Source organism: Diceros bicornis, chromosome 1 (genome assembly GCF_020826845.1).
Source record: "Diceros bicornis minor isolate mBicDic1 chromosome 1, mDicBic1.mat.cur, whole genome shotgun sequence".
NCBI lineage: Eukaryota > Metazoa > Chordata > Mammalia > Perissodactyla > Rhinocerotidae > Diceros > Diceros bicornis.
Window position 1 is genome coordinate 83,173,220 of NC_080740.1, and position 25,602 is coordinate 83,198,821.

Consider the following 25,602-nt stretch of genomic DNA (forward strand, 5'->3'; position numbering starts at 1 on the left):
TGCGGGCAGATGGGGCCGAAGGAATGAGAGACACAGAGGGAGAGAGAGGAGAAGGGATGGCGGAAGCCACCTCTCTTACGCTACCTGTGCTCTCGGGCTAGCCTGGATGCTGCCGAGTACTGAGTTCCTTGATCTCCCTGCGGACCATTTAAATTAAAGCTCATAACCATTGTGTGGGCATATAATGAAAACAACTGATGCTGCACTGATTAGTCCATTACTCTCAACTGTTAGAAAACATAATGATCTCACAAGGGGACTTATTCACTGACGTATAGCAGTCAAGCTCTCATTTGACACCTCAAATTAGCAGCCAAAGCAATAACAGCTGGGGTTTTTGTCTCAATATTTGTACCCGACTCTAAAGTGATTTGGCACCGGGTGAGCGTTATTTTTAAACACAGAGCTCTCAACGCCAAGTAACATTTTAAATGGTCTCCAGGTGTCATGTAAAACCTACAGAAATAAATAAAAACAATCATCTGCTAATTTGGGCGTTTGATGATAGGGATTCCTTAACAAAAGGGCTTGTCTTTGGTTCTTCCTTCATTATATATTCATATTATGAAAAGCAGCAACTCATCTCCTTCCACCCAGCAGAACCTCGGTGTTAAAAAAAAAAAAAAAAAAATGCTTCCAAAATAAATGTAAAAAGTGGAAGATCCAAAGGGAAAGATGACTTCTAATCCTGCCACTGCTGGATCAGATGTGGGTAGTGTGAGTATTCATGACGCCCCAGTATTTTTGGTCCCTGGATTCTGAAGAACTCCTTACTCATTCATTGAGATCATCACAGATGTTGCCTAGTGGTGATTCAGAATGATTCAACTGCCTCTCAATGACCAACGTAATTGTAAAATGTACCTTAAGCGACAACATGAATGAGACAGCCTCAGTCTCCTAATTCTATTTCATCCTCTATAAACTGGGAGCCTGGACAATCAATCTTGTCTACTACATTATTTAGAAATCAGGCAGTTGCCAAGAAGTCTGCAGCGGGCTGAGGATGAAAGAATGACCTCCAACTTACATAACTGGACAGGTGAATTTGCAGTTGAGAGGGGGGGAAATGGACAATTTCCACCTCAGCTGCATTTGAGCCAGTAAGAGAGGAAGATGGGGAAAGTTCATAAATACCCGCTAATGTGAACACTAAGAGAGGACAGAGGATACGTCTGTTTTGTGCCCTGTTGTATAGGCAGAAACTAGCCCAGTGTCTGGAACATAGGACAACTCAAAAAATATTTACTGAATGGATGGATGAGTTTCAAAATGTGAAAGGTAATGCTTTTGGCATCTTTTGATGAAAATAAATTTCCACTCTGAACAGCCTTCTGGGCTGATCCAGGAGCACAAACTCAATTGCCTAGGGGAGCAAGCCTTGACATCTGAGTAAGCAAACGGGCTGTGTGGGGACTGTAGTAAACACAGCTCCACTACAAAGGATGGTTGCTGTGCTGCAATGTGGGTGCGGTGCTGCCGCTGTTCCCTTAAGAGAAAGCCAGACATGTAGAAGTTTTATACGAAGTCTGATGGTGTTTCACCATTGATGACTAAATCACCTTAAGGAACTAAATCACACAAATGCAACATACCCGGGGGGCTGGATTTGGCTTACAGATGCCAGTTTTTAGTCTTTGAACCAAACAGACTAATTTAACAATTTGAATCAAATAAATATATTTAACAAATGTATGATATATGTCATATATATGTCATATATATGTTTAACATACATATCATATATATATAAAATCAAAATATTCTAATGGCATTGTGGTGGTATGTGGTTAAAACCTTCCTTCCATGCTGCATCTCCTGAAGGGCAGTCACCAGCTGAGAGATGCTCCAGGAACCTACTATTCAAATGAACTACCTTACATGGCTGAAAACTATTCAGTGCTTTTCTTCCCTACTATCATCACTTGGCAACAAAGCGCCCTGAAGAAGTTTCTGTTTATAGGGTGAAACTGTGCTCCACCAGGCAGGAGTGCTCTTGTCTAGTTTCCACACACTACTCATCAGTTCAGTGGCTAAACATAAGTTGTTTCTCGTGTATAGTTCAGAACTGAGCCTCTTTAGAACTGCTGGCAGAAAAAACTGCACAGGGCACACGACTTTGTTCCTGGGCTGAGATGCCAGAGAGAACTGGCTTTTACTCACTGGTATTTGCAAGGGAGGGACTCTCTCAGGCAGCTGGGTACAATTTACACCTTGGGCTACTTGGGCTCAAAGATGGGCAGGTGGGGCCGGCTGGGTGGCATAGTGGTTAAGTTCATGTGCTCTGCTTCGGTGGTCCAGGGTTTGCAGGTTTGGATCCCGGGTGCGGACCGATGCACCGCTTATCAAGCCATGCTGTGGCAGCCATCCCATATAAAATAGAGGAAGATGGGCATGGATGTTAGCTCAGGGCTAATCTTCCTCAGCAAAAAGAGGAAGATTGGCAACAGATGTTAGCTCAAGGCCAGTCTTCCTCACCAAAAAAAAAAAAAAAAAAGGGCAGGGGACCCTCATGCTTATTCATTGGGCCTCTGGGCACCACTGGTAGCCAGGATGGATGATGTACAATTTGATCTCTTTGCAGGTTGCCCTCTGACCAGACAGCAACCCACTGGGGCGCTGGGGTGCTCATCCCTCAAGCAGTGGCCGCAAGACTGTGAGGCTCCAGAAAGGGAGGATGTGGTCTCCATGCTGAATGTAAAATGTTCCCTCTGGCAAAAGGCTGGAGATTAAGGGATGACAGGATGGACAGGGCATAGAGGCCGGCTTCACTAATTTGTGTGTCCTGTCTGCTAATATAGGGGAAATGTGGACTGCAATATAGAGCATTGGGTAGAGTCAATAGACCTGTTTTCTGGCCTGGTTCTTTGGTGAAATTTTCCCACGGCTCAGGGCAAGTCACTTAATCTTTCTAGGGGAGTTTCTTTCTCTTAAAATGAAGTGGTGGCACCAGTTGACCTCCAGGGTCTTTCCAGCCTACAGTTCCACTCCCCAATTCCAAATGGGCTGGTGCTGGCTCAAGAATGGCATTTCTGGAATGGCAATAGTTTTCCAGACGGCAGTGAAAGGGACTGTGGACACTCAGACTGTGGACACTCAGATCTGCATAAAGACAGGATATCTGGCCAAACTCTGAAAGTCACAACCAGGCCCCACCGTGCAGCATTTGAAAATAGTTGTGTGGGGTTGGCTGTTTTTCTTTCTCTCTTTATGCAGATACCTGGCTCAGCTGCTGTGGGGTTAATGGGCTTGCTTTCCTAACAAGCTGCCTCATCTCCAGCTTATGTACAGCGAAGGGATGGGTCTAGACACGGGAGCAATTTTCCTACCCAGTTGACTTCGTGGAAGTCATTTGCAGGGCTGAGAGAAGTGAATAATTGGGATCAAGAAACTAATTCACGCAGAGAGAGTTTTGCTTTAGTGGGAGACGGTTTTAATAATCATACTCCTGCGTTTCAATGAAAATGGGTCTTTTGGGGGTATAAGATCCAGATGTTTAAATTAAGATAGAGAAAGGGCAGAGTGGAGGGTGAGGGGAGTGGCAGATATTTCAAAGTATTTAGCTTCAGAAAACACACTGTTTAAACATTGTGCTTCTTAATGAATGTGAAGTGTCTCCAGAGGTTTGGAGCAAGGCAAGCAGAAAAGCAGGCCTGGTAGGAGCTATGGAGATTTGCAGAGGGCATGCCCTGTGCAAATGGGGTACTCACCACTCAGCTCTAAACCCACACTGGGCAATAATAAGGTAGCCACGAGCTAAATGTGGTGATTTAAATTTAAATCAATTAAAATGAAATAAAATTAAAAAATCAGTTTCTCAGTTGCACTAACCACGTTTCAAATAATCAAGAGTCACATGTGGCTAGTGGCTATCATACCGGACAGCACAGATATGAAACATTTCCTTCGTTACAGAAAGTCTTACTGGACGACGCTGCCCTAGACCATCATAGCCATATGAGGGCCCAGGGTTGCCACAGCTTCTAGATATTCAAGGGAAGTTGAAATTATACACTTGTAAATAAAATTATCAGAGTTTTAAACATTGGCAACTAATTCTAATTTTTTTAAACACTGGAAAGACCAGAACAATTAAAAAATCAAACCTCATATCTGCAGTTTTCATTCAACTTATGGGCCAACAGTTGGGGTCTTCTGATTTAGTTATAAGTCAAAAGAGACTAGGCTTTCTAGAGCTTCTCTATGATGAGTTCAGAGTCCAACTATGACCTTGGAGAAATGGAATCACATCCCCTTCATCCTTCCTCTTCACCATCCCTTGCTCCTGAGTGCCTTCACGGACAGGAGATGGAAACTTAAGAAATGATAGGAACAATGCTCTGATTCTCCCCAGCTTTGCTCCATATCTTCCTCATGCCATCCTCCCCTCTGTAAAGCCAACTGGCAGGAAGGGGTCAATTTCCTGCTTGAGTTCCTAGGGTCTTGGCTTTTAGGACCCAGTTCTGCCGAGTAATGGACTCTTGGCCACAGGTAAGCCGAGCCATCCAATATTCCACATCCTGGACGGAAGTGGCAGCAGCAGCAATCAGCAGGTTCAGCTCTTCAAGGGGAACATGGCCCCCTGGCCTGAAGACCCATGAGAGTGATAAGATGAGAGCTGATCAAGGGGCAAGATACTCACTGAGTGTGTTCAAATACTTGTCACCAAAGCCACGTCTGGCAGCTGGGGGATAGAGAAAGGGCAGAGGCTGACCATTGGTGCATGAGTACATTTGCAGATCAGTGGAGAAGCTCCATTTTGGGAGTGAATTGACCCCCATACCCCTTTGACAGCTCCGTGGCGTCTCCCCCCTGGCCTCCTCATCTTGCCCCTGAGAGAAAACCCTCTGGAATCTTTTTTCAAAGACACAGAGCTAATTTTCCATTTTGTTGTAGGTGGGACAAAGCAAACCAAAAGGCTGCACCCAAACCTAGTCTGTCAGGCCAGAATTTCATCGCAGAGACCTGGCAGCTGGAATCTACGGCCCTTGGGGACAGCAAGACTTCCATTACCTGATTCCATCTAAGTGCCGCTCATAGCAAAGTCTGGTAATGGGAGTCTTGCCGACTCAAGATCCTCTGTTGGTGAAGAATAATTCAATGAGTTTTGCCATATCCTCTTCACCCAGGAATGTATACCAACACATTTTCAACTCAGAGACTAAACTAGCCTTTAGTTAACAGGAAAACGAAATAAAATGGAAACTATTAGAACCCCTCCAGATTCTAGTTACTTGAACTCTTAAAGTGTACTTATTTAAATGGAAAAAAAATATCCTACATTCCAAAGAAATTTTCATTTTTTTCCTTAACCTGGAGTTCTCAAAACCAAGCTTGTCATTTTAAGAGCAAGACTATGAAAAAACTTCCAGTCTGGGTGACTAGGAAGGAGGGGTTTCTTGTGTGGCACAGTGAGCATTTATAGAAAACCCAGCTCCTTTCCTAGTATTCTAGGGGGTGAATGAAAGTTACCGACGCTTTCCACAAAGTGCAATTTTAATCTCGATTGCCTGAACAAATCACAATTTGCAGCACAGTATCAAAAAAATCATATTCTGCAGATATTTTAAGACTTTCATTAAGCAATGACAGTTCTATATTCAAAACGATGTCATGACTAAACACCTTGATTCTGAAGGCTGTTGAAACAAAAATGTTTGCATCTCCCAGAGAAACCCAGGTGAAACATTTTGTAAATAAATGAAAATGAGTCTTGTCTCTGTTAGAAAACACCAATTTTCACGGTAGCACTAATTTTGTTCATTATTAACAAGAAAAAAATCACCATTTAGCTGAAGGAATAAAATAACAAAGGTAATGTGAGAAATGTGCTGTTTCAGTAAAATACTACATTATTCAATATCGAAAATAACTCTGGGACAATGACAACCCTAGTTCTGTTAGGGCTGAGACATAAGGGAGAATCTAGAGACTAGGGTGGAGTAAGCTTCAATTCCGTTAATTAGTTTCAACTCTTTTTGGGTCCGTGTACTTTAACTGACCGCCTACTATGTGCCAGGTTTGTGTGAGGTTCTGGAGATAAGGCAGTGAAAGAGGACAGGCGTACCCTCCAACAAATTTGATCTTTCGAGCATCCTGATGGGCATATGCTATTTGCTAGACACACGCCTATGGTATCTCCTTCAACAGACAAAACTAGCCTAAGGTGTTGGTATTATTGCTTCTGTTTTTCAATAAGGAAATGAACCCCAAACCACCCAGTTTGGTGAAGCTGGATTGGTGCCAGTCCTACGGGAGGACGCTAATGACCCCAAGCTCAACCTTGGCTTTATGCCTCCCTGTCAGGCAGTTTTGTGGAACTGGATGTGATGCTGATTAAGCTGAGGTCATAGGTTTAGATCTGAGCACCCTGTGGGTCAACATTTCAGAAAGAAAAACTATGGTTCCTGAATTATTCTGGGCATTTACTACAGCTAGTAATCTCACTAATGCACGTAACTGTTTCTCTGGTATATCGGTTCTGGTATGTATTTTTTAATTTTTATTTATTGTAGCAGAGCAGTTAAGTGCAAGGGCTCTGATATCAGGCAGAGTTGGATTTGATCCTGGAAGAGTAGTCCCCTTGTATTTGTCAGTGTTACTCTGGCCAAGTTATTCGACTTCTCTAAGCCTCAGTTTTCTCATTGGTAAAATGAGGAGATTAACAGGATCCACCTCGTAAGAGTGTGGTGAGGATTTACATAAAATGCTGCTTTCTAACGTCTTATCACTGTGCCTGGAAGACAGCAGATGCTAAAAAATGGAGGCTATAACAGTAACTATAATATTTATAATAACTATACTAATAATTGTTATATCATTGTATTATATAATACGTTATTACATTATTAGTATTTGTTAATCAGAACATCTAGTTCCACACCCAGAGGAAGCTCATTTGAAGTGGAGGACACACCGCCACTTGCATTAAGCTCTGGGGTTTCTGAACTGGACCAACAATGTTTACAAATGTCCCAACGCCCAGTGCCCAGCACCCCTCAGCCAGGACAACAACCCTACTCTAGGAGAGTGAGCACACCCTGATCTTTGTATCAGGACTGCTGTCAATGTCTTTTCACTGCCTTATTCTTATACCAGGAAAGAACTTTCTTCTTCATTCATTCTCTGTATCTACAAGTTGGGCTCAGGGTCAGGCCATGTCGTACCTGCCCAGACGTAGTTGAGTTAGAACTACCCTAAAAGTCTGGTTAATTCCCACCACTGCTTTAACTCTTCAATCTCTCTTCCCTAAATGCGGGCTGAGAGGGAGCTCAGTACACAGGCTGACTCAGGGGTCTGGGGAGCAAGAAACAGGGCAGAGGGTGTTCGTCTCTTGTTTCTCATGATATGTACAAATTATAACTGCTGTAAAATCAAAGGGAATTTGGAGGCTAATTCAACTCTTGAGAAGAACTTCCGAGAAGATGAGGCATGAGACATTCCTGATGGCTTCTGCGGTGTCCTTGCTCAGTTTGGGAGTCCTGGACTCCACGTCATTTAGCGCTTGCTATCTGAGCATGTCCATTCACAAGCCTGGTAAGCTCTGGCCCATAGAGCTTGATCTGCCAGAGCACCTGCTCACCTAAAGCTTTACTGTCCCCCACATCCGGCACTATGCTGGCACACAGTGTGTCCTTGCTTCTCGGATGGATTACAGCAGCAGCTGCCTGGGCTGGCAGGTAACTGAAACGGGTGGAGGTCAGTGGGAAAGCAGAGTCTATGTGCCCATCTAAGGAGGGTATGTGCTTTTCAGCCACAACTGACTGTCCCAATGCAGAAATGCAGCCCAGGGTTGCCAATGCTTCTGGTTTGCCAAAAATCCAAAGCTGGAAATCTAGACTTTTGTGAAAAAGATCATAAGTTTAAATATAGTCTGTGGTCTACTTTGCAACCTCTGGTTTCAAGAGAGCTGAAAGCAAGATCATCCCCTGATTCTGTCATGGACTAAAGTTTGCCCTCCAATCTCCCAACTAACATGAAACACTTAATGATGAGTTTAGAAAGGGCAACTGCACTTAGGATCCCCCATCTTACTGGGGGGCTTCTTCAGAACAGACTAATGGCATGGAGGTGCCCAGCGACGGCAAAAAACACAGGATCAGGGGTCACAAGACTCAGGTTCTAGTCCCTTTGCTATTGACAACCTGCTGGTGCCCTTGGCAAGTCTCCTAGCCAGGGCTGGGACTAGGGGGAGGGAAATGGGGTGTCTAAGGTATAAAATGTTAGGAGGCACGGGCCTCTCTTTAGTCCTGGCCCTGCTCTCAGCCTCTCTGTGTCTTATCTCAACAATAAGAGGTCATCCTAGAGACATCCTGGAAGGACATAAGGTCCTTCCAGGACCAGCCAATAACAATGTCACTGAATTTCCAAAATTGGCAAGTGACATAGATAGGAGCGAGACCTTCAAAACAGCACACACTGGTTATCTGCAGACTTATGGATCTGCATGCAATTTAGTGGGTACCAGTGATTTATCAAGGGCAGACCACTCACTGGGAGACGAGAGCGTTTTCAGGATGTGTTCCTGACATCTTTGGTCTGGCATTTTTGGCAGCACATCCACCGAACTTTTGCTTAGCTACATGTAGTCAGGAGACAATGTCTGAAAATCTTTTGTATTCTCCAGCAATACCATTGAAAAAAATTAAATAAATATTTTATTAACTAGGTTTTCTCATTTTTGTTTCATTTGTCCATACTCTTAATATTTTTTTTCATTAAACATTTTTCTGACCCAGGATGGCATGTTGGGCAAGGAGGAGCCTGGTATAATTGGTGAAATGCCTGGCCGTCCTCAACCTCACTGGCAGGGGCTCAGAGTACCCCCACAAATGATTCCTGACCAGACAGGGCTGGAAATGCGGTCTTGGCACACTGGACTGCAGTATAAGCACATCTTGCTTAGAGAAAACCTAGCATGTGAACCACCAACTGTATAGAACCAAGTAGAAATGAAAGGGCAATGACTTGGGTAACAGAGGGCATCAGCCTCACAGAAAACAGGGTCCCTCAGTGAAGAACTTCAAGTGCCATATAGAAAGTTGGGGCTGTATTTTGGGGAGGTCCAGACAATGGTGCCCCCAAACCACTGAGTGCCAAAGTCAATTGGCGATATCCAGAAGTGAGAATACATCATCTCTGGGACCAGAATGTAAGTCAGTGATAAAGCAGGATTATTCTCTTTCCCCTGTGAGTTTGATTTACCTTCAACTTTGTGGGGACCTGTAAAGTGGGTAAAGGGAAGGAAAATGTCACAAGCGTGTGGGAGGACATTCTCCCCGGCAGGATTGTGAGTCACTGATAGCTCCCCCAGCCCAGCTCTTGGGGGCCAGTTCACATCCCTCTGCGGCACACGTGGGCCATGCTTCAGGGGAGCCAAGACCATGACAGCCTTGGCAACACAGACCAGAAAGGCAGCTTGGTAGGATGGTTAATCCCACAGGCTCTGCTGCTTACTAGTTAAGCAGTTACTTGGCTTCTCTGAAATGGGTTATTCCTCTGTAAAAAGAGGACGACAATAATAGCAGCTTCATAGAGGGATTGTGAAGATGCAAAGAGATGATGTATGTGAAAGCACTGGTTACGGTGTTGGGTATGCGTAATGGTTACGGTGTTGGGTATGCGTAACCGCACAACAAAAGCTAGCTATTACCATTTGCATCGGGATTCCTCCCCTGCAGGGGCACCGGAGCCTTGAGAAGTTTCACCCGAACTATGCTTTTCTTCTCACTCCTTCTTCTGGCTACCTGAAAAGGGGAGGGTGGTGGCTCTTTTCCTTTGTCTACCACACTCTGTGCTGGACATCCCCCATTGGGACATGAGCCAAAAATGAGGTTGAGGTGGGTAGAGTTCAGTCTTTTCCAACCTTGCACCAGTTCCTCTGTCCTCACTGCCAGTGGTTTCTGCCCAGACCTGCCTCCTAAATTCTCATTCAATGTGACTGGAGAAACTAACCTCAGCCTTGATGGAAAGAAGTTTTACGGCGTTTCCATCCATAGAAAGGACGGAATAACAGCGTGATCTTGTGTGAATATTTCCACTAGTAGTTGACATCCACAAACTCTCCTGAAGTTAATTTTGAGAGAGCTTTCCATGAGGTAATCATGAGTTTTTCCTTGTTTTGTACTTCATGCTGCCTGATGTCAGAGAGAAAACACATCTGAAATACTATATTTTGTCTTCATAATTTGCAGACTTTTAAAGTTTTAGATACTGAAAGATGACATTTCTGGGGATAGGGTGTTTTGAACTCCTCTCTCTCTCTGAAGAATTTATTAAGTTGATGTATGATGCCTTCACTTAGTTCCTATTTATTATTTCATTGTGAAGATTTCTTATGGTGTCTAAGTTGTGATTACAGGGAAGTATTATAAAATGTCAATGTGTAGATGAGATTTGGAAGGTCTGGGGGTGGGGAGGGGAGATTCTTTAAATGGAGATGTCAGCTCCAACCAATTTCAGAATGGTTCACCATTAAGATGGATGGTTCCAAAGCTGTGTGCCTCTCCTGGAAATTAAAAACCCATGGAATAACTGATTATGATTAATTTTAAGTACTTAGCCATGTGAAGCCAAATGAGAGCGTCTTTAAAACAAAGCTATTGATCTGGCTTTGTTTGGAATTGAAAAGATAAACTAATCAGATCCTGTGGGCTTCTTTGCAATGATGGGGAATGAGAACTTTGTTGTTTCATCATAGGTTTTTAAGCTTCAAGTTTGAGAGATCTGGTGTACTTGGATACCAACATTTTTTTTTATATATAACAAACATCTGAATAGAGAGGAACAGTCCAATCCTGTCCTGGACAGGAGTTTCATGGGGGTGAGAGCACGGTAGAAAGTTAGGGAAGTAGAAGGGAAGTTAGACAGCCCCTTCCTATGTAGTATATAAGGCGTTTCCTCTTAAAGTTAAGGAAACAGACTCAGAGAGATTGAGTAGCTTGGCCAAAGTCCCAGACGCGCCCAGGTGTGTCTGACTGTAAAGCCCTTCCCTCTTCCCCGACAGCTTTCCTGGTGAGGTGAGATGATCCCAGTCCTAGTAGAGAGAACCAACATGTGGGCTGTCAGGTCGTCACAGCTGTTTCGTGGCAGCTGGTGACTTCCATTTCCTGGTTTCTTCCCAAGGAATTTTCTCATCCTTCTCAAGAATAGGGTGATACGCTCCTAGTAGCCCTTTCTACAAAGGCTTTTTTGCAGGCAGGGAAAATCGTGTCTACCCTTCTTAGCTCCTGCCTCTTGATAAGAGAAGCCCTAGGTTACTAAATTAGGGCTGGCATCCTCTTCCTAGCAGACACGCATTTGTTGCCGTTTCCGGGGTCAGAGTTTGGGTGAGGAGAGACCATCCATCTTAGGAATGACAACCTGACCTCCCTGGCTCTGGGTCCTGCCTTTTCTGTACCGGGAATTCTCGGCTTTCATCAGATTTCCAGCAGCTTGCAGCATCAGCATCCCCCTTTATTTCCCGTGATTCCTTTTGGAATCACCTTCCTCTCACACAACGTGGAGAGGCTTTCTCCAACCCGTTGCTACTGTCTGCAGGGTCAGGTGAAAAGGAAGGTGGAGGGAGGACCTTTTGCTCCTTCCTTTATGTGCCAAGGGACATTTTAATATCTTCATTCATTTATGTGTTCGACATTTATTCATTCTTCCGGAAGTCAGAGATATGTAACCTGGTGACTATGTAATTTTTTATTTTCAGGGGGATGCTTAACAGATCCTACCCTTATCATTCACTGGACAGAACTGTACCACTAGAATCATTTTTAGAACCAAGCAGTTACGGAACTTGGAAAACGAAGTCACCCTCAAGATATAGCAACCAATACCTTCATTTTCCAAAGGAGAAAACTGAGGATCCGAGCGCAGAAGGGACTTGCCCAAGGTCACACAGCGAATTAGGGGCTGGGTTGGGACAGAACTACATGTCTCCTGACACAAGTTCTACTAGGCTTTATTGCCTTCCTCTCCAGGTTTCCCCAAATCAGAGACAGCTAGAGGTGTAGTTGTGGGTGAGAACAATCAAAATGTCTTCTTACACAATTCAACTTTACTTTGAATGACCCCAAGATGACTCCTAGCCGACTTTCCCCTCTGGAAATCAGGTTTCCTTGGCTAGACCTATTTGAAAATCCAGAACACAGAAAGGCAGCTACACATTTTTTTCTAGACAAGGTGTACAGAGTGGGATTCTGGGGAGGGGTCCACTCATCTTTTCGCCCCCCGTCACTTTAAGGTTACTGCCTAAAGTTTGGATTTAAATCTGAGATGAGATCCCAGGAGCAACAGCAATGACTGGACTTGACCAGGCTGTTTCGCATTCCCCCCAGTTCAGTGCCAAGGTCCCCGTCTGATTCTGGGTGATTCCAACTGACCCCCTGTGCTCCCCCTTCTCATTTTCCAGACCTGTAACCTGTCTCCTGGCATGCCCACACTCAAACAGACTCTCCCTGAATGCTCTGCCAGGCGCTGGGGGGCTACTCCAGCCCATCTGTCTCATCCAGCAACAAATACTGCGGGAGCATGAGGGGAGAAAGGACTCAATTGAGACTTAATTAGCAGGAACCCCAGTTTGTGGGAGGTGAGAAATCACACTTTGCTGCCTGCAAACACTTTGGTCAAGGTGAGCCGGAGAGATCTCCCGGTTCCCAATTTTAATAGCACTGCAGCAGAAGACACAGAAATGCATCCACACGGACCCCGCTGCACACATGCTCCCCCTCTCTCCTCCTCACACGGACACACACGCACACAAGGCAGCGATCGCAAAATCAACTCACAGGATCTCCAAATCGCGCAGCGCTCGGAAGGCTCCATCTTCAATGCAGCTAATGTGGTTGTTGTCCAGTTGCCTGTGGAAAAGCAAGGGGAGAGCATGAAGGCTGAGTGGGGGCAGCGCCGAGGAGCCGGGCGGCCCGGGCTGGGCATCCCCAGCCACCCGAGCGCCTGTCCCTCCACCCCTTGCAGGCTCTGCTCCTCCCCGCCTGGAGCTCGCGCAGAGCCAGCCTGTCTGCCACGCTGCTCCGTCTCTCCTCTCTGACTGTCTGAGAGAACTACACAGACGAGCGCACCAAAGGCTGTCAGGTCTCAGTAAATATTAATTGCGCATTTTTTTTTTTTTTTTTTTAGGCAGAAGGGAGTAATTTCATTACATTAGGGCATCCAATCCATTACGAGCTCTTACCGTCATGTCACTGAAACAATTTCATTAAGCTAAAGGCCTGTAAATCATTGGAGGTCACTGCTCTGCCCTCCGCGACCTCCCAGAATGCTTTTTTCCTCTCTCCCTCTCCCTCGTCTCCCTTTTACTGGAAGTTGCAGTCTCCTGCTCTGACACAGTGCTAAATCTCAAGGCTTTATCTGCCCAAGAGCGGCGAGGGTGCATGGGGAATATACCAATTCCAAATTAGACTCAACTAATCTAATTTTATAGTCTTTTTATTATTCTAAGCACCAAATGTCTGTGGTGGTTGATGCCTCTGTGCTTTGTTACGGGGCCCATCTGGTAGGTCATTCTATTGAAGCATTTTCTGACTAAATACAGATTCCCTCAAACTGCACCAACCATCATCAACATTAAAGAAATCCATTGATGGAAACGTTCCTGATGGAGGAAGAAAAGGGATATTGTTATTGCCTTAAAGATGTACCACTTAAATTTAAATTGGGGAGAATTAAATGCATCTATTTCAGGACTCCTTTTTTATTTCCCTTTCCGTCTTATGAGCATGAAAATAATGTCTTTTAAAAAGATGCCTTGACTAATACACTTTCTAGTTGGGGACTGAGGTATTTTAGTTGAGGGATAACAAATAGATACCGTTATCTCTAAATCAAAATATATCTGATGTGTAAGGATATTTACCATGACCACACCCCAACTTAAATATCATATATTATATATAACTCATTTGATTTCTAAAAAAAAAAAATGTTATACAGAAAATGGTTATCAGCACCACATGGTCTATAGTATTTTGCGTGCAGAACACACCAAGGTCTTTGAGGGGGCTGGCCAAAAGACGTATAGCCCTTATACCTGTAGACTCTTTTTTCTTTCTTTTGTCTCAGAAAAAATCAGCCCCTCTCAGGTGGAGGGATTTCCTGCTGCCGGACTTTTCGTTTGTAACTTGCGATAATGTATCCCGAGACAACTCTCTGCAAAAGATGTGTCAAAGCTACATTTGGTGACCCTCGTGGAGCGTTTTATATTCTGCTGAAGGAAGGTGGAATTAAAATTAAAATATTATTATCATTGAAAAAATATACAGACACGGGATAGTGTAAATGCACATGAATGAAATATGTACAATTAGAGTGATGTAGAGCATCACAGCAGATGGGCTCTGCCACAGTATTATGGGGAACTGAATCATCTCAATAGACGCTCACCATACAAGACACCAGACATTTTGAATTTAAAAATAAAGAGGAAATGGGTATCTCAAAAAACAGAAGCACTCTTTAGGTTGACGGTTCTATATCTAGTGTTCAAAGTTCTTCCCGATGGCCACTCGCTCAGAATTGCAGAGTTCTCGCTACCCTGAATTCTTCCAGAGTCTTTCTTAATGTGAGTTTGCTGAGCCTCCTTTTCATAGATTTTCCCTAAGTGTTGGGGCCACTGATTCCCTGCAAAGGTTCTATTAAGGCAGCCTAGTACTGCAGCCTAGCTTCTAGATTTATCATCGGTTTAAGGGCCGATGAATCAACAACCATCGCCCTACGCCAAGGCCACCAAACCTTACCAAGCAGAAACATAGTGGAGCTGGCTTTCGGCTCCCAGAAATTGTTCGATGAACTTGCTGAATTCGGCAAAAACGGCACCATCCGCCTAAGTAGAAAAGTAACTAAATCATCAAATTGGGAAGTCTGGGGTAGTGGGTAGAGTTGGCAGTCTGTGGAGCATCTGCTTTTGTGCAGACATTTCAGAGAGGTCCTTGCTATTAGAATATTATCTATTTCCTGGATTTGTGAAGCTTTTTCTATTCCTTTTCTTTATGAGAACACCAGAAATCAAACAGGATACTCTACATGTACACAATTTTACATGGCAAGGATGCAATCTGCAGGGGAGAAGAGAGTCTCACAGAAGAGAAAAAGTGAAGCGGTGGAAACAGATAAAAAATGGTAGGAGAAAGGAGATGTGCAAAACATTAAAAAAAACCCCACTACTCAATGTCCCATCAGTGTCCTGCAACCCAGGATACTGAAGTGGTGGGGACAGCATCTTACGGACGGCCCTAATCATTTTAAGGCTAGAAGCAGAGATGTCTAATACATTGTCAATTACGTGATGTTTAAATAGTCTCAGTGGGTTAAAGCTGTTTTCTCCGTTACTAATAAACAACAAGGTGACACCTAGTTGTTTATTAGTAACGGAGAAAACAGCTTTAACATAAGCATCTCGGCAGGTGTATTTTATAGACTATTTTAGAACATATGAAATGTATCAAAATTTAAAAAATTTATGTTGAAGTGAGCTTTTCTAGAAAACATTTATTGTAACCAAGATTGTCTCCTTTCATTTTAACCACAGATAAACAGTATCCCATCCTTGGTAGTCAAAGAGCCACACCCAAGATGCACGGTGCGTTAGATGCACGGTGCGTTATGTGAGGCTACAGGAGTGCAAGGCCCACGAGGGGCCCATCAGGCAAATGAAAACCTAACAGGTACTTCACTTCCCAGCTATTATATTTTCATGGCACTGAGCATCAGAAAATCTGTAAAAAGCTCATTAATTTCTGCAATCAATTCTGATATTTCACGCAAATAAGCTAGGTCCCTAAAACAAAGTAAATACACACTTGTTCAGACAAGGTTTCTTTTTCTTTCAAAATTACAGCTCAGACGCACAAAAGTTAGTCCTGAAGCACAAGAGAGGGAGGCGAGATAAAGGTAAGCCCTGCATTTCTTGAGGAGTGTTGGGAGGGGAGCACTACTAAACACAGAGAACATTGCGGAGCTAAGGCCAAAGCTTTTGACTTAGCGGTTTGCTTCTGGGGGTTGATGGAGGCAGCCGACATGTGTCCTAAGCTTTCAGGTCAAAGGTACATATCATGTCTTTCAAAGGACTCGTTCAAAGATCCTCTCAGAAACAAATCAAAAAAGCCCATAGCCCACCCCATACAAAACACGGTTCCTCAGGAGCGTGGCACAGGGAACTTTGGAAATGCGAGCACAAAGAACCCGGCAGTTTTAGGATGCCTGACAGCTCTTTCTGTTTTGCCTCGGCAATAAGAAGCGTATTTTACACTGCTACTGAATCCTTTCTTCTTACCACACAAAATAACCTACCCCAGTGCCTAGCACAGTGCCAGGGTGTCTGCCACACAGACCTCTCCTGGGGAGCATCTGGGGAGGACTCGTGGAATAAAGTAAGATTTCCACGGGCCCAGGGTGAAGAGGAGGAGCAGGAAGGCAGTGGATGCAGGGAGAGTTTGATATTTTTTGGAGGCAAATTTTCTTGTCCTCTGCTTCATACAGAATACCAATTTGATTTGCACTCTCCTGCCTGTGAATAAGCCAGGAAGCCCCAAAACATTCATGATATTAAATTAACTGCTCTAATTTCCCTGGGCAGCTTGGATTTCGGCAAACAATGTGAGTGCTAAAATGATACCAGAGTCCATCTAGAAAGGAATCCTCAGACAAGAACTAAATGCAGACTCCCCAAGAGGAGCTTTCTGGCTACTGTATTTTTATTCTCTGAGAATATAAACAAGCCAGAAAGGAAAGCCAGCGTGAGTGAGGACTTAATCTCCACAAACAGCAGACAGGGAGACAGCACTTTCGTAAGAATTCCCATTCGTAAGTGTAATATTATCACCATTCATCTCTTTCAATCACAACTTCAAATTTCAAAATTGAAGCAGGATAGAAATATTTTTGTGGTTCAGAAATTTAAAGAAGTATATCTAAATCCTTAAAAAAGGGTTTAAAAAAACTGATCACAATATTAAAAGCAATCTACCTATCTCCCAACTACCACTACCACCACAACAAGAGTAGAAGAAAGAAAATTTCATGATTTCTATGATGCATTTGAGTCCCCATGAGGAATACTTTGAAAATAGAAATCTCCAGAAACAGGCTTTGGATATCTGGAAGAAAAGTAGAATTCCCAACTAGTTATCTAGACGCAATGTCTACATACCAGGGCACATCCATCCAGATATTCACTTCTTGCCAGATGTTCTGGGGGGTCCCAGGCATCTCCACCCATGGATGGTTCAACTTAGCCTCAGGGCGCTGTTGCTCCGGGCCCCAAATCCAGCTGTAGTACCTCGTTCTAGGACTGTAGCTAGAGCGGCTGCAGTCAACCTCATGCCAAATGGAGAAGCAGCTAAGGTTCAGCACCCTTTGGAGTCAAATAGTTTGCTAATTTCTGAGCAAAACTATGCACACAAAATGTGTAAAATAAGAGGAAGGACTTCCTCATGAAATTCACAGGGGAAGCCTTACAAGAAATTCAAAGCAAATCTATGGTCTCAGAATCCAACAATTAATTAACCCATAAGAGCAATTGAGTCTTATTAGATGTTCACACTGTATTAGGTACCCGGGATACAGAATGAAGTGTAAGACATCCATTGAAAATATCTGGAAGAAGGTTACTACCTGTGGTTTTTACATTTCAATTATTTTAAAAGGTATAAGAGAATTCTAAAAATGAAACTAATTTGAATTTGTTTTTGATGAAATATATATGTTCATACATATACATATTCGAAGCGCACTTCTTTTTCTACCCTAAGGAGAAATAGAATGTTGCAACTATTTACAAAAAAAAAAGCCTGGGGAAGCCCTGATTTCTTAAACCAAGCCAGAAGACAAAACCTGATGTAGCCTTGACATGCTATTTCTTTTCTCTCCATTATTCAATTGTCCTTTAAGCAGAAAACAAGTACCGCTTCTGAAGGTTGTTTTTTTACGACAGTTTAACATTCTAAAAAATTCATTATTGAAGAACAAATTATAGAAGCATTTGTCTGCTGCTGGCTGGGGTCTTCAAAAGAAAAAAAAAATAAAGCTCAAGGTTATTTTAACTGGCAAAAGGAAAAAAACTTATGTTCAAAAGAAATGTGTATGCTTCCTATAATTGAGGACTGGTCACACTTTGTAGGCAAATCAAACACTTGATCTAAGCCACAGTGTGCTAATGAATTGTCACTACTTCTCATCATTAAGGAGCTACTGTAATTCCACATTAAAACGACATCTCAAATCAGCAAAAAGAGGTGAATCTATTATTTTGCACATTTTGTCCACCAGACCCAAGAATACACGCATATAGATATGTTTACTGATCCATGAATTATTTATGTATCCACAAAGATTCCTGTCTATAGAACTGACAACTTCATGCCTATTTTTCCTACATAATAATTACATGTAATATCTCCCAATTATATGCATGTACATGCAAATGTATATTATAAAATAGGTAAAGTAAGTGATTGTTGACTTCTGAAATTTAATATGCTCATATCTGGTCATATTTACAGAGATATTTAGGTAATTAAGTGATTGTCCAAAGACTTCAACCAACCAAGCCTACTTTGTAAAGGACAGAACCCTAGGTTATTTAAGCCCTCTGATCAGAACATCCTGCCTAGAACTTAGTTAAAAATTGAAGCAGGAATCCACTTTAACAAGCATCGTTACGCATACTTTGCCACACGGCTAGCGTAACACCTTTTATTTAGTATATATCACATTGCTGTTCAACATATGCAACTTCTCTGCAGGAGAAGAACCGCATCCACTCCAGTAGATGCTCCTGAAAGCGAGCTCTGCAATCATGCAAACACAGATGATGGATTAGCACCAGAGAGGCACGCCAGACCTTGGAGAATAAAGGGGTGTTTTACACATCGCTGGGAAATATCAATAACTCCACTTTGTGTTTACATAGTTTCCGGTTTGTTGGGGATTTGGCAAATGAATTTGTGCTGAAAAATGCAGGGGGAGAATCCCTGCAAAGCAATTTAGCACGAAGGATAGTTGTTGGGAAGAAGCTGAGCTCTCATTTAATTTGGACAAGTTTCCATTTGAAACAAATTTCTGGCATTTCTAGATAAATAAAACAACAAAAAACAAACAAAAAGCAAATCAAACTAAAACACCCCATAGTCCAGATCAGAGAGTTTTATTTGTTTCCCAGCAACTTTCCTATCAAGGGACCAAAGAAGCTTGGGCATTGTTTGCAAAACGTGCGGTCATGTTCTGAGGCGTGCTTCAAATCCACCCTTTCTTGCGTCTACCCGATACTGAGATCAAAGGGCTTCATCCCTAGGATGTCCACCTTGCCGAGGGTTGCCTGCAACTCTCCCTGTTTTAGGGCTGAAACCACTGCGACCCGTCCTGGGAAGCTCATCAGTCTCACGCAAACTGTGCGGGTTGTTCACCCCTGGGGCTGACTCCGCTGGAAATAGATTTATTCTCAGCACATCGTTCCTTCTCCAGTGTCCCTAAACCTTACAATGTCTGTTGATTCACAAACTCGGCTTTCAGTTACGTCAGCTCTAAAAGGCTCCTCACTGCGTCTACTACAAAATGGGCTGTCCCTTTACAAACACACCTACAACTAGGCTGGTGGGAGCCCTGAGAGGAGCTGAAATGTTTAATGTGCATTCTCAACCTTCCTCACTGGGAATCAAAATCTCTTTGTAAGACGTATCCGTGTCATGAATACTCAGAGGCTGAACAAATGAAAGGCTGTCTCCATAGCGATTGGGGCAGGTTGGTGGTTTCCCTAGTTACACTCTTGAGCGATAACCATCTGGGGTTCCTCCCTGGCAAAGACGAGAGGGAGTGAGACACTGGAAAGATGAAATGTGCCTTTGTTACCAGGCCTGAAAAGTTATTTCCCACATCTCTGTTTTTCACTCCTTTTAAAAAAATCGACCAGCAAAAACTGTAGCGAGTTTTTTATTTTTTCACCCCCTTGGGGGTTTCAGAAATTTTTTTGTTGGACTCAGGGGATAAACTATTCCAGCTGCATGAATATGACCGACAAGCAGCAACCAGAGCGGAGTTTTTCCTCCTTGACCCAAAGGGCATTAGCACCCAGGAGGAAGGCTGGTTTTCATTCAAATGCAGGGTCATAAGCAGCACTTGAAGTCCTGGATCTCTCCTTGACAGAGCATCGAGGCTGTATCAGTGGAGGGCAGGGATGGCCTCTTAAGGCCTCGAAAGATCTTTATTTCCATTTGAAAGAATTACATGGATCTCTCATGTAGAAATTTAAGACTTTCCCTTGAATTTACTCACATTTCCAGCCCATGCTAACTAACCTTTTGGAGGCTCTCAACATTTGTACTCATTTTTTATAAAATGGAAGCCAAGGTTTCCTGTAAATATGCCTACCGCTGTGAATGAAGTGATGCACCTCTGCCCCAGTGTGCCCAGACAGTGGGACCTCCCCTCAGCGGTCCTGGAGGAAAGAGCATTGAGTCCGAGATTATTCTCGAGTCTTGAGGTTTTGGCCTTGCTCACGACCTGTCACTCCTTTCTTTCCTATTTCTCCCTTTTGGAATGGGAGTGTCTCTCCTATGCCTGTCCCACCGTTGTATTTTGGAAGCACATAATATGTGTGTTTCACAGGTTCACAGCTGCAGAGTAATATGCCTCGGAATGAATCATACCTTGAGTCTCACCCATATCTGATTTAGATGATACTCAGATGAGATGCTGGACTTGAGACTTTTAAGTCGATGCCATAAGGAGTTTGGGTCTATTGGGATGGAATGAATGTATTTTGCATGTGAGAAAGACATGAATTTTGAGGGGCCAGGAGCATAATGCCATAGACTGTATGTTTGTGTCTCCCCCCAAATTCGTATGTTGAAACCTATCCCCCAAAGTGATTGTATTAGGAGATGGGGCCTTTGGGAGGTGATTAGGTCTTGAGGGTAAAGCCCTTGTGAATGGGATTAGTACCTTTATAAAAGACTACCTAAAAAGCTCCCTTGCCCCTTCCACCATATGATGTTACAGCGAGAAGGTTTAGGAAGCTGTTTAGGAAGCAGGCCCTCAGCTGACACAGAATCTGCTGCCTCCTTGATCTTGGACTTCCCAGCCTCCAGAACTCTGAGAAACAAATTTCTGCTGTCTTTAAGCCACCCATTTTATTTTATTATATTTTGTTATAGCAGCCCAAACAGACTAAGACACCATCCACGCCCCCAAGTCTCAGTTTTTTCATCCGTAAAATGGAGAGAATAACATTTAGCCCAAAAGGAAGTTTTAAGTATGAAAGTAATGGAATGCATGCACTCAAAATGTATTTGTGGCACAGCTTAATTTTCTTTGCTTTGAAATCAATAATATTAAATATAGGAATTCGTCTTACATAATCTCTAAAGTCTCTTTCAGCTCTGAAGTTATGTGACCTGAGGTCAATTTCTTATGAGATTCTTAAGAAAAAGTTCCTGTTCATCTTACTCAGATCCTTCTGTGATTTGAGTCTATCCCTTTATCCCTTCTTCTTCCATCCCAGACCAAAGAATCTATTACTTGAGATATTCAATATATTCTTTCTGGACTGAGGGCAGCAGTTCAGACCCACATGCTTTTTGTACTTTTCCAGCTGACATAAGATTAAAATATAAGAAGGCTTAAAAAACCTATACCAAAAAAAAATAAATTTTTCTCTTACTGGGAGAATGATGTCAATATGAGCTCATATTTACAATTCCCATAGGCAAGAACCATTAAAGAGAGTAATTGCAAAATTTAACCTCATTTCTTTTTTTTTTTTTCTTTTTTGTGAGGAAGATCAGCCCTGAGCTAACATCCATGCGAATCCTCCTCTTTTTGCTGAGGAAGACTGGCTCTGAGCTAACATCTATCGCCAATCCTCCTCCTTTTTTTTTTTTTTCCCCAAAGCCCCAGTAGATAGTTGTATGTCATAGTTGCACATCCTTCTAGTTGCCGTATGTGGGACGTGGCCTCGGCATGGTTGGAGAAGTGGTGCGTCGGTGCGCGCCCGGGATCTGAACCCGGGCCGCCAGTAGCAGAGCACGCGCACTTAACCGCTAAGCCATGGGGCCAGCCCTAACCTCATTTCTTGATGGCCATTTTCAATTAATAACCAGTCAAGTAATATATTGAGTACTTAAAATAGTCAAACGCCACACCATCATCTGTAGTCTATAATTTCTTAATCTTAACATTTTTTAATCTGTATACAAGCCTTCAATGACTCCCTGTGGCCTATGCTATACATTGTAACAACAACAACACAACCACAATAATAACTGCACATAGTATCTATTCACCATTCATTAGGCATCGAGCATGGAGCTGAGCATCTTAGATGTCTTATCTCCGTTGGGGCTCACTACATCACGATCCATCCCTATGTTACAGAAAAGAAAAATGAGGCGTTGAGAATTCCATCTCTAAGCTCAGCCTTGAACCCAAGTCTGTCCATGATCATAACGACTACGGGTGATGCTGTTTTTCTGTAAACAGCCCAGACTCCTCAGCATGGCTTTGCTCTACAACTTTCTATACAATGTGTACCAAGTACTCACACATTTCTGTGCCTCGATTATGCTGGTCCTTTCCCCCTCCTCCGTTTGGGGAATCCCTTCCCATCCATCAAGGCCCCCCTCAGAGGCCACGTCCTCTATGAAACTTTCCTGGACAAACTCAACAAAATGAACTGTTCTCTCCAAACCCTCCTGACCCTTTGGTCATCCCTCCATTAAAGCATTTACTTCTCAGCAGTAGGACTAGTTGTAAACACACGAAGGAACCAAGGTTCAGAGAGGTTATCTAGCATCTTCAAGGGAATTCAGCTAATCCATTGGAGAGTCAGGTTCAAATCTGCCTTCCTGATTTGGGAGCCTTGGGGCTTACCCACCATGTTATCCCACCCCTCTCTCATTTTCAAAGTGCAAAGATAGGGAACCTGTACTATGACTGTCTGGTTATAACACGGTTACCCTAGGTTGGGAGCAGGCCGGTGAAAAAAGTCAGGATTTGGTCTCGGCATACGTCACTGGGACCCAGCTGCTTTCACTGACCTTCAAGCTTGTTACCCAGAAAATGGTAGGTAAGGGCTGTATACTCTACAGTGTCTCCTCACTGTCCCCTCTGTGTCTCTCAATTAGATTCCCTAGGAGTCCCAGTCCAATTGATTTGGGGATCATTTGGGGAAGCAGACTGATTTTAGCTCCAGTTGCTGGGATAATGGGCAGGTACCTGCCCCCTAAGGAGATGCTACAACTCCAGGTCACATACTGGGACCTGACGAGTGGCCTCCTGACCAGGCCAGGACAGCTTAGTGCTTTCTTGAGCAGGGGGGAGGCACATCCAGGGAAATGGCTCTCTTTGCTCCAGGCAAGTTGCAAATTGCACAGATTTAGATTAGTCTTTCCCCGGGCACAGCCTTCCCCAGTGGTGACACAGGCTTGTCTTCCAAAGGTATACAAGCCGCGGGTCCTGAAACAACTGGGCAGCACTAACCAGGTCGTGTCCTAGGATGTGCAGGGTCAGTGGCCATTAGCGAGGCGTCACTCAAAGGTATCTCTGCGGCAGCAGAAGCCAATTAAAATGTGTCTTGTAAGCTCACTGTAAGGGGATATCAAGGTCTCTGTAATTAACTGCTGAAAAGAGGGGCATCAAAACTCAGCAACATGGGCAGTGCTGATAACTACATTTAATCCAGCTAAAGCACAGCACGGAAATACTCTAGGAAAAGGCCAGCTTCGTTTTCTTTACTATTACTTTTAATGAATAATGAATGCCTGGACTCATCAGTGACAGGAGAACAGGGGCAGGATCTGTCTAGCTCACAAGTGCACCTGCCCCAGTGCCTGGCGCGTAGAAGGTGCTTGGTACAAAACCCAGGGGGTCACAATGAGATACCACTTTAAACCGACTAGGATGGCTATAATCAAAAAGATGGAAAGCAAGTGTCGGGAAGGATGTGGAGAAATTGGGACCCTCCCACATCACTGGTGGGAATGTAAAACGGTGCAGCCACTCTGGAAAACAGTTGGTGTTTGCTCAAAAAGTCAAACATAGAATTACCTGATGACCCAGCAATTCCACTCCTAGGGATATATCCCAAAGAACTGAACAGGTGTTCAGACAAAAACTTGTACACAAATGCTCTTCACAATGGCCAAAAGGCGGAAACAACCCAAATGTCCATCAATGGATGAATGGATAGGCAAACTATGGTACATACATACAATGGAATATTATTCAGTCATAAAAAAGGAATGGAATACTGATACATGCTACAACATGAATGAACTTTGAAAACATTATACTAAGTGAAAGAAGCCAGTCACGAAAGGATCCATATTATAAGATTCCATTTATGTGAAATATCCAGAACAGGTAATCTATAAAAACAGAAAACTGATTAGCAGTTGCCAGGGATTGGGGACAAGGGGGGAATGGGGAGTAACTGCTTAATGGGCATGGGGTTTCCTTTTGGGGTGAAGAAAATGTTTTGGAACTAGATAAAAATGACGGCTGCACAACATTGTGGTTGTACTAAATGCCACTGAATTGAACACTTTAAAATGGTTAATTCTATGTTATGTAAACTTTACCTAAAAAACAAAATAAAAGAGATCGCTCTTCCTGTGACAAGGAGGAGCTTTATGAGAGCATCACATCGTGAGGTAATTTCCCTGTGACAACATCACAGAGAAAGGCAGGGAAGCCCAGGGCCCCATCTTATACCAGGCACTACCAGGCAGTAAACCCAGGATGTGAAGAGAAATATCTTGGTATTTGAAGAGCCATGAGAATGAGAGAGAGAAACACGGGGGGATTTAATCCACCTACTTTTGGGGATTATTTATTGCAAATTTTAAAACTCTTTCTCTTAGCTTGCTTTGGGGACACTACCTGTCACTCTAGGCTCAGGAAAAAATAAAATTGGTTTAAGCAAAGAGAATGAAGATGGTAAAGTCGATGGAAGGGGGAAAAACATCACCTGCTCAACTCCCAAGTCAAATGTAAAGTGTCGTGAGATTAGCCACTATTTTGTATTTTCCACACCACTGCCCTCCTCTCCATCGGTACCCAGCACAGAGACCTCAGGAGATTGTATTTGCATTTCACAAGTGAGTTCCTCATTTTCTTTTTGCCTTTCCTCAGATTGGTTCTTTGGCTTCCCTCTCTGAGAAGGTTAGAAACCAGGCCTGGCTGTTACTCTGGGGGCAGTGAGAGCAGTATCTCTGACCAGAGATTCTTCCCACCTGGGCCTCTGGTCTGGGTGGGCTACGAGAGCCCCCCAGGCAAGGCTCCTGGAGAAGGATGGGGGTGAGGGCTGGGTGAAAATGGTGAGTCATTTTCCCTACTGCTTGTCTCCAAATTCTCCCAGGACTCTTTGGAGCAGTCACATTGGTCTCACTGAGCTGAATAAATCCAAAAAAGTGGGACCAGACGGAAGAGGCCGGAAGGACAAAGGAGAGAAAGGGCTGGAAGCCAGAGGGGCCCCACTGAGATGGTTCCCACCCCGGTACAAGGTGAGGGCCAGTTCTACCGACAAGCTGCCACGTCCGGAGCGACTGTCTCTGGCTTTCTGTTGCGGCTACTGCTCTTCAGCTGGTCATTTCAAGCCTGAAGGCA

General features: G+C 43.6%; 1 protein-coding gene across 1 annotated transcript in view; it reads right to left on the reverse strand.

Moving 5' to 3' along the window:
- Positions 1-25,602, reverse strand: part of SLIT3 (slit guidance ligand 3) — a 598,986-nt gene that overhangs the window by 157,396 nt on the left and 415,988 nt on the right. Inside the window, exon 6 of the mRNA XM_058545649.1 lies at positions 12,777-12,848. Coding sequence (XP_058401632.1) covers positions 12,777-12,848 — 72 coding nt within the window. The remainder of the gene's footprint in view (positions 1-12,776; positions 12,849-25,602) is intronic.